This window comes from Microtus ochrogaster, chromosome 6 (genome assembly GCF_000317375.1).
Source record: "Microtus ochrogaster isolate Prairie Vole_2 chromosome 6, MicOch1.0, whole genome shotgun sequence".
In the NCBI taxonomy this organism is placed as follows: Eukaryota; Metazoa; Chordata; class Mammalia; order Rodentia; family Cricetidae; genus Microtus; species Microtus ochrogaster.
In genome coordinates this window covers 46244354-46254112 of record NC_022013.1, presented here as the reverse complement: position 1 = coordinate 46254112, position 9759 = coordinate 46244354, and the positions used below count along the sequence as shown (strand labels likewise).

At 43.4% G+C, this 9759-nt stretch overlaps 1 protein-coding gene across 1 annotated transcript; it reads left to right on the top strand.

Moving 5' to 3' along the window:
• The first annotated feature begins 660 nt into the window (after nt 1-660).
• On the top strand, nt 661-9410 carry Psmd6 (proteasome 26S subunit, non-ATPase 6). Its single transcript, XM_005348535.3, has 8 exons — nt 661-862; nt 1315-1520; nt 4502-4647; nt 5009-5228; nt 5345-5453; nt 7213-7381; nt 8993-9070; nt 9203-9410. Exons 1-8 carry the CDS (start codon nt 718-720, stop codon nt 9297-9299), a joined length of 1170 nt encoding a protein of 389 aa, XP_005348592.1. The 5' UTR covers nt 661-717; the 3' UTR covers nt 9300-9410.
• Nucleotides 9411-9759: the final 349 nt, after the last annotated feature.

Sequence of the window (9759 nt, the reverse complement as noted above, 5' to 3'; positions counted from 1 at the left end):
TCTGTGAGTTCGAGACCAGCCTGGTCTACAGAGCTAGTTCCAGGACAGGTTCCAAAGCCACAGAGAAACCCTGTCTCGAAAAACCAAAAAATAAATAAATAAATAAATAAATAAATAAATAAATAAATAAATAAATACTGTAAAAGCCGTTTTTGGAGAGACTGTCACTGAATTAAAACTAGGAAATACAGGGTCCGCCTGTTCCTTAGAGCAGGCAAAAATGTGGATTGTAAAGGTAAAGAAGAGAGGTTTTATTCAGGCCTGGCCGCTTAGCTGTTGTGTTAACTTAGCCACTTTTTCTAATCACGTTATGTTTCAGTTTGGACGCCTGCAATGTGTGCTAATAGAATTTCATCCTAGCCTCAAGACGGTTAACATCAGAGGGCCTGGAAAAACGTGGCCACTGTTTCTTGTTTCTCTCTTCGGCGTTATATTTTCACGTCGTTAGAGGATTTCCAGAACCTTAGCTGTTGCAAATGTGACATAAGGAAAATAGCTAAAATAGGAAAAGAAGAGATGCAAGAATTGAGACCTAGAGAAAGAAAGCGCTCCAGCGAACTCCCGCCAGTGTCCAGCAGGGGACGCTGCAGGCGGGAGGCGGTAGAGAAGCGACCGGAAGTCAGGCTGGCGGCTACAAGAAGCCTTCCGCCTCCTCCTGCTTCCGGTGGCGGTGCAGGACGGTGGTGTCTTCCCGCAGTTGGATACCTTGTCGTTGCCATGCCGCTGGAAAACCTAGAGGAAGAGGGTCTGCCCAAGAACCCCGACCTGCGCATCGCGCAGCTGCGCTTCCTGCTCAGCCTGCCCGAGCACCGCGGGAACGCCGCGGTGCGCGAGGAGCTGATGGCAGCCGTCCGGGAAAACAGTGAGGCCCGGGAGCGCCGAGTCAGCGGCCTAGGCCGGGGCGGTCTGGGTGGCCTGGCTGGGTGTCTCCCGTTGGGGCTTTTCGGGGAACCCTGGGGAGCCCTCCTGCCGCCGAGAGGGCCCTGCCTCCGTGGTTCGCTCCTGCCACGGGACAAGCCTCAGGTGCTGGTCCCAGCAAAGGCTCCGTGGCTCTGGTCCCGACAGTGTTGCCCTCCCTGTCAAGGGGCAGTTGGGGTTTGTCCCTGACTGCTTTGGAACAGGAGCTGGACAGAGCAACCTGAGGATGTCTCTCCCTGCGGGCTTAGTAGAGATTCGCCCTCACGCGGGCCTCCCCCCTTCAACGCCTTAGCTGCGCTATCCCAGGCCCGTAGATGGTAGGCACCTGCTGGCTGACCTTTGGTGAGGTGGGACAGAGCAGTCTGACCCTGACCGTGCACGATTTATGGCTTTTAGATATGGCTCCTTATTATGAAGCCTTGTGCAAATCCCTCGACTGGCAGCTGGACGTGGATCTCCTCAGTAAAATGAAGAAGGCAAATGAAGAAGAGCTGAAACGCTTGGATGACGAGTTGGAGGATGCAGAGAAGAATCTGGGAGAGAGTGAAATTCGAGATGCGATGATGGCCAAAGCAGAGTACCTCTGTCAGATAGGTGACAAGGTCAGTAGAGACGCTCTCTCCTCTCTGGATAGGTGCCGAGGTCAGTGGAGATGCTCTCTCCTCTCTGGATAGGTGACAAGATCAGTGGAGACGTTCTCTTTTCTCTGGATAGGTGACAAGATCAGTAGAGACGCTCTCTTCTCTCTGGAGGTACAGACTGATTGATATTGGGTAATATCTCACTGCATAAATGAGCCTTTTTATTGTTGTTTCTTCGAGACAGTGTTTCTCTGTAGCTCAGGCTGACTTGAACTTGCTCTGTACACCAGGCTGGCCTCAAATTCTCAGAGATCTGCTTGTCTCTGCCTCCCAAGTTCTTAAAGGTTTGGGCCACCACCGCCTGGCAAACCTTTTTTGAAGGAAGGCTGATCATGTTTACAGGCACTGAGGAGTCCGTACAAGGACAGTACATACATGATAATGTTGCAGCACCCGGTTCCTGCCCTGAACTGAAGCCAGGTGTATATTAGTTCTTGTTTCTGTGTCATTATAAGCAAGTGCACATGGAACTAGAGAGGTGGCTCGGTGGTTTAAGAGTGTGGACTGTTTTGTGGAGGATGTGAGCTCATTTCCTAGCACCCACATCAAGAGGTTCTCAACTTCAGACCCAAGGGCTCCAGAGGCACCTGCGCTTATGTGCACGTACCCCCCAAACAGACACAGACACATGCTTGAAAAGAATAAAAATGAATCTCCAAAACAAGTGCACAAACAGGGGGTTTACTCCTTCCCTTTATAACATGGGGCCATTGGCAGTAGCTCACTTGGTTGGGAAGCATTTACTGTACATTTTAGAAGATGGACAGTAGGGAGTTGGAGAGATGGCTCGGGTTGAGAGCATTGGTTGCTCTCACAGACGACCCAGATTCGTAAGCATCCACAGGACAGCTTACAGCCCTCCTTAATTCCAGTTCCGGAAATCCAACACTTCTCTGACCTCTGCTGGCATCAAGCAGGCAAGCACGTGTACAGGTATAATACAACACTCATGCACACAAATGTAAAAGGTTTGGTAATATTTTCCACTCTAGGCTCTAAGCATTAGACGTAGCCGTCTGACTTTTCTTACTTTCTACTTTGAGAAGAAAGCTCTTTTGTTTTGCAGTTACGCACATGTGTGTATGTCTTGTAGAGAATGGGTAGTAAACACTGTTTTTGTACTTGAGACCACAGTATGTTCCCGGAGTCCTCTTCATCCTGCCATCTGTCACTGAGCTTGAGAGAATGTCTTCAACATGCTGGGTCACTGCTGCCATCCCCTGTGGAGCAGGACACGCACGTTTCAGCTGCCTTTGCTTTAGCTAGAAAAGCTGTTTTTTTGTTGTTTTTTTTTTTTTTAAACAAATTGCTGAGGTGAAAAACATGTTCCCATGTCTCCTTGTGATTATACGCCAGTGTTGCTAAAGCATACTGATTAGTGAGGTGAAATTGCTGGGACGGTGAGCGTTTGTTTTCTTATGTATGGCCAGTCATTTTACATAGCTCTTGTATTGGGTTCACTCCTTAGTATTTAGATGTAGGATGACATGGTTCCGATATCTAAAAATAGTGTGAGCTCTTGGATATGATTTCTTGGGCTATATTCCTAGTCTGAGTAGTCACTATTTACTGCTCCTTCTTTTTGTATAAAATAGGATGTGTTTCTACCTCATGTTGACTAAAGATAGAGGCAAAGGGTTTAGAATTGCACTAGCAAGGAAGGACTTCAATTATAAGTTTTTTATGTACCTGGAAGGACAACCGTGGGTGCTGGGAACTGAACTCTTGTATTTTTGGCTGTGAGCCTTTAACAGCTGAGCCATCTCTCCAGGCCAAAACATTTGTCTTTTAAGTTTAGGACTTGGTCATTGTAAAAATCTGGAAACATAGAAGCATTGAAAGTATTGTGAGTGTGGTTTGGTTTGAAAGAGTAATCTGTGTTCTTTGTGATGTGAGATTTCAGAGAGTGATCTGTGTTCTGTGTGATGTGAGGTTTCAGAGAGTGATCTGTGTTCTGTGTGATGTGAGATTTCAGAGAGTGATCTGTGTGATGTGAGATTTGAAGGTTTGTTTCAGGTCTTGAATTTCATCTAGAATATGGGTCGCATCAGGTGATTATGGTTGTGTGGTAATGCTACATTCCTTCTCTGTTGGTTCAGAGGCGTTCTCCCAAAAAGAAAGTTCAGGTTTTATATCTTGACAATTTCTACATGTTTAATGGATGCAGTGGGTTTTCTTATTGTTTGCAAACTGATTTTTGTGATGTTTGGTTTGTTGCAGATGTGTTAGTGGAATCCCTCTAACATAGCCTCATTGTCCTGTTGGTGGACTCTCGTGCTTACCTTCATTTTTGATGGCAGATGGCATAAACTCTCCTCTATTTTAACTTTACTCTGCAAACTGGCAGTCATTGTTTCTCCCCAAATCCCCTGTTCCTAGTGAGGACTAGTACTGCAGACCCAGGGCTGGGTACTGAGTACACTGCTTTTATACATTTTATACGTTTATGAAGCATGACTAATAATAACTGAAACAAACTAGCTAGTCATGCTTTGAAAAACAAGTACAAATGTCTGATTTTATCAGTGTGTTGTAAAGAGCAGGATTATTTCAGTTCTTAGAGATGAAATTGTATATTCATGGGTTCAATGGTATTTAATCAGTGACACAAGTCTCTTCTTAAAATGATTGATAATTTATAGTGAAATTATTTTGAAGTAACATAATTGTTAAAGGCAGAAGCAGTGAGGCTATGGAAACAGATATCAGTGGTTTCCATGAGTTTGTTCTCAGAGTGCAGTGTACTGGGTGTTGTCTACATTTTGTCCAGCCGAAGGAACCCCTTGGTCCTTACTGCGAGTACAGCATTGGTCCTCTCTCTCCCTGTCTTCTCACTTCGTCTCTCCTTCCTGTTTTCCTGACCACTCTTGCCCGGGAAATCTGGAAAGTTGATGGCATTGCTAAATTGTGTACTTTTCCCGCTTTGGTCTTGAATTTGACAGGAGGGAGCTTTGACAGCCTTTCGCAAGACGTATGATAAGACTGTGGCCCTGGGTCACCGACTAGATATCGTGTTTTATCTCCTAAGGATCGGCCTCTTTTATATGGACAACGACCTCATCACTCGAAACACAGAAAAAGCCAAAAGGTAATTTTAACAGGGGGTATAAGCATGGAGGTTATGGGCTGCTAATAAGTTGGTAGGCCTAAGCTTACCCATTTTGTTTTGTTTATAGTTGGGAGTTTGACTTACTTACTGAAATACTTAAATTAGAAGTTTTTTTGTTTTTTTTTTTTTTTTTTGGTTTTTTCGAGACAGGGTTTCTCTGTGGCTTTGGAGCCTGTCCTGGAACTAGCTCTGTAGACTAGGCTGGTCTCGAACTCACAGTGATCCGCCTGTCTCTGCCTCCCAAGTGCTGGGATTAAAGGCATGTGCCACCATCGCCCGGCTAAGTTTTTTTTTTTTTTTAAGAATTAACATTATCTGTTTCTTTTGTGTTATTTGCTAGCCTAATTGAAGAAGGCGGGGACTGGGACAGGAGAAACAGGCTGAAAGTGTACCAAGGTCTGTACTGTGTGGCTATCCGTGACTTCAAGCAGGCTGCGGAGCTCTTTCTTGACACAGTTTCTACATTTACATCCTATGAGCTCATGGATTATAAGACGTTTGTGACTTACACCGTTTACGTCAGTATGATTGCCTTAGAAAGACCAGATCTTAGGGAAAAGGTAAACCTTTTAAATAATACCCTTTTAAAAATTGTTTCATGAATTCCTAATTTAAAAACACAGAAATGAATAAAATGTGTTTATTGGTTTTTGTTTTTGCTTTCTTTCATACCTAGGTCATTAAAGGAGCAGAGATTCTTGAAGTGCTGCACAGCCTCCCGGCAGTCCGGCAGTACCTGTTTGCTCTCTATGAGTGCCGCTACTCGGTTTTCTTCCAGTCATTAGGTAAGGATTGGTGATCTGTCTTCATCTGCTGGTCCTATGAATACATAAACAAAATTGGGTTTTTCACATGTGAGAGATACAGGGTTTTTGATAGCTGCAGGTCTTCACTTGTTTTCTGCCTGTTTTGCTTAGTGGAATGTCAGCAGCCTTGATGTGTTTTTGTCTGTCTCCATATGTAAGAATGATTGTGTGTGTCACGCACCTGTATGCCAAGGTGCAATGTGAAGGTCAGAACAGTTTTAGAGTCTCCTTCTTGTTGTTGAAGGGCTTTTGGGGTGTACCCTGTGTCTACTGATAGAAGATCTCTAAGGTCTCAACTTAGCCCTGTAAAGTAATCTTGTTTTGAACATGCAGGTAGCTGAGCTGTTGCACTCAGTTCCTTAGGTGGTTGAAATCTGAGAGATGGAGTATTAATACACTTTGACCCCTCTGCCCCTACAACATCTGAGCCAATTTCTGTGCGCATCACCTGTACTTCTCTCACTTACAGTATTTTGAAAGAACACATGTCCACATTTTAGAAGACTAAAGGAGTGTGTGCACGTCTTCGTGGCCTGCTCCCTCACCCTTCTCACTGGATGTAGGACAGACTTCATTTTTCAGTTTTGTTCACTTGGTTCCAGACGAACAGAACTTTGTTTTCTTTGGCTTCCTTTCAGTGACTAACTGCTTTTGGTGGCCCCTGCTTTGTCTCTGTCGTCTTTTAGGAACTTTATCTGGATCTGTGCTCTGCAGATTCCTGGTTGTAGTCCTGACCCCTCCTTGATAGCTTTGCTTGTCTGATGGCACATCCACATGAATAGAGTCACAGCATGTTCGAACCTCATTCCTCACCTCTAAAGAAATAACTGCCAAAAAGACTGCAGCCAAAATTACTGCTTTTCCTGGGATTTTCAGCTTGTTCACACCGAATCCCCTTGTTCGTCTTGTCTCTACCCTCTTACACTTCTGCAGCTTTTTCTTATTCGTCCTGCCTTGGCACTAGTGCTTACTAACACTGCTGTCTAGTAGTAATTTCTGTGAAGTTTCTGGGGGTTCTTTGCTATCTATTGCCCTGGCCGAGGGCTTTGTAACCATGTGGCTACTGCCATTTTTTGTATATGACTTACTAATTTTGTATTATGTTTTAGGATCCATAGCAGAAGAATTTAGTAAGATGATTTATATTCCTGTGGATTGCCCATTAATATCTCATGTACACTTTGGTCTTCAATTTTGTTATCAATTTACTGCTACGTAAGCCTTGTAGTTTATAATTTGTCCTCGGGCTGGAGAGATGGCTCAGTGGTTAAGAACACTGACTCCTCTTCCAGAGGACTCAGGTTCAGTTCCTAGCACCCACATGATGGCTCACAACTGTCTGCAACCCCAGTTACAGAAAACCCAGCAAACATACATAGAATAAAAAAATAAATTATTATAATTTGTCCTCAAACTTTACATTTCTGATAATAGGTTTTATTACTCTCTATTGCTTGTTCTGTGGTGTTGTAAAAATGTCGTTTTGGTTCTTGTCTCTCATCTATCACTATCCCTTCTTTAATTATAAATGAAACTACTCAATTTTGCTTCAGTACATAAAAAGTTCTGCAATGGAACACTTTTATGCTGTAATCTGGGGGTAGTTCCAGTAGGTCTGTCTTTGCTGCTGCCGTTGTTGGACGGTGAAGAACAGTGATCCATACTGGACTCAAAGCTGCTGGACGCCAGTTCCTTAGGTGAGAGGAAGAATTGTAATTTGTCATCTTATTTATTGTAGCTATCGTGGAACAGGAAATGAAAAAGGATTGGCTTTTTGCACCACATTACCGATACTACGTAAGAGAAATGAGAATTCATGCGTACAGCCAGCTGCTGGAATCATATAGGTCATTAACCCTTGGCTATATGGCAGAAGCGTTTGGCGTGGGTGTGGAATTCATTGACCAGTAAGTTTAACAAATTTATGCATAAAAACTGCCTTTTAATGTGGTTTTCTACATTTTTTAAATTTACATTGCTTCCCTCAGTTTTATGAAGGAAAACAAAGCAAAGACTTTTTCTGAAGTATTGTTTTAACTTCTGCCCATGTGTGACTTCCTTGGGATACAGTTCCCAGAGAGATGAGAAAGTGCAAAGTGTGGGAAGTGCTTTGCTCGAGTCATTTCACCAGTTCCCCAGGGCTGCAGAGGAGCGCTCTGCACTGCTCACAGTGCTGCCCAGACCTTCTTTTATATATTGTATTTAATGCCATTTCCTATGATACTGTTGGAGTTAGGTCGATGTCAGAATGTGGGACCGGAATCACTGACTGATCAGACTCTTAATGCACTGTAACAAACCTCAGAACAAGTCAGCAGTACAGATAGCACAGTTGGAAAGTGCGTCAGATATGGCATACCTGAAGAGGTAAAGTGTGCTGTGACTCAGAAATGTCAGACATGTGAAGATCTCCACATGTAGAAAAGGAAAAAGCAGGAACAGCTTAAAGATGGGAGCAAGTTGTAGCATAGCTAAGGTGTAGCAGTTGACTGTGGTCTTAGAGTTTAAGACCTGTGTGGTAGGGGACGCCATTGCGGTCCACGGTGGAAAGTAGTGCGCTTTGCATTTAAACCTGACTGTTCTCTTGTGTTGTATATATTTTTAAATTATAGTTTATTATAAAACCTAAAGGAATTCTAAATTGTACAGTGAATTTTGTATTACACTTTCTGAAGACATAATAACTTCCAGGCAAGTTTCAGACGTCAACAGATGTTCGTAGGATCTGACTCCTACTTGTCTTGGGATTTGCTTGTATTCACTGAGATGTATAGACCCCTAAGTCACTCAGCCCCTATTGAGAGGTTCACTCGTTAGCTTTTTAGATGACCCTTACCAGCATAGACGGGCAGTATCTACATTTTGCTTTTTTACTTCTGAATTATCCTGCTGTCAAGTCTAGGCTGCTCACCAATGCAGGCTGTGTCGGCTGGGTTTCTTGTGGGCTGGCGGGAGGAGTGGCTTGGGAGAGGCTCATGAGCACAGGGACGAGACCTGCTTTCTGGTTCTGTAGCCCTGGCTAGCCATGGACTCATGAAAGCAATCCTCCTGCTGCAGCATTCTGAAAGCTGACGTTACAGTTGCTCCCCCTTTAGCCTTAAAGTCTGCACTAGAATCAGGGGACAGTGTGAGACTCCACACAGCAGCTCACAGGTGATTCTAAGAGTGTGTAGTTCTCTGTAAATTGTGCTGAGAGATGGAGTCAAAGCAGGGTTTGTTGTTGTTTTTCCCATTTATGTTCTCAGACAGCATAAGCAAGAGAGGAAGAAACTAGATCGTGTTTGGAAGGAATAAGCTGTTTTTCCAGTACGGGCGGCTGTTGCATTTGGGGTCAGGGTTTGTTGGTTCTAGCAGTTTATTCCTGCCTGGTTTTCCTCTGAGCACTGTACCTGTGGTATTTTATGTATATGTGGTAGCTGAAGCTTGAGGAGAATGAGATGTCACCTCTAAGACAGAATTCATTTCTTTTGATTGTTCTCTGAAACTAATGGTGGATTGTTTTCCTTTTTCTGAATCAGGGAACTGTCCAGGTTTATTGCTGCTGGAAGGCTACACTGCAAAATCGATAAAGTCAACGAAATAGTAGAAACCAACAGGTATTCCTATTATCCCATCATCTGTTATTGCTAATAATAGGGGAGTTTAAGTGCCTGTGTACGCAAGTAGGTCAGCTCTTGTTTGGACTCACGTGGCTGCTAAATAATTTATTGTTTTCCTTAACTTTATAGACCTGATAGCAAGAACTGGCAGTACCAAGAAACCATCAAGAAAGGAGACTTGCTGCTAAACAGGGTTCAGAAATTGTCCAGAGTAATTAACATGTAAAACTATTTAAAAATGTATTCTTACAGATGTTACTTGAAGCTTTCTTTCATAAATTTCTTCACTGTGTGCCCACTTCAATAGCATCAAATAAATACACCATTGTTTCTTTATGTTGGATTTCTTTTCTTAAACATAAATGTCTTTATGGGTCCACCAATGCCAACTGAATTATTAGTGAAAAATGTTTTTCAGCTTTTGCCTATCCGTGTGGTCCACAGTATAAAGGCTGTAGTCAGGTTTACTCGCTGCAGCTCCGCCTTATTAGTAAATTAGGGAGGTGGCACAAGATGATCATCTCTTGATGCGAAATCTCTTAGTTTTAGATGTTCTTAACCACAACTCAACAGTGATTCCTACTTTAGATAAAATATAAAAACTTTTCTTGGCACAATCTTGTTTTAAAGAGTGTTGTCCCTCTCTAGGAAGCTGGCATGAACTAGACTCTAGAATATGACTTACC

Excerpts from the sequence above, each read along its gene's own strand:
- Psmd6 (XM_005348535.3), top strand. The coding sequence starts at position 718 with ATGCCGCTGGAAAACCTAGAGGAAGAGGGTCTGCCCAAGAACCCCGAC. Across the intron at positions 5,229-5,344 it reads GACCAGATCTTAGGGAAAAG|GTCATTAAAGGAGCAGAGAT; the intron begins GTAAACCTTTTA and ends TTTCATACCTAG. Across the intron at positions 9,071-9,202 it reads GAAATAGTAGAAACCAACAG|ACCTGATAGCAAGAACTGGC; the intron begins GTATTCCTATTA and ends TTAACTTTATAG.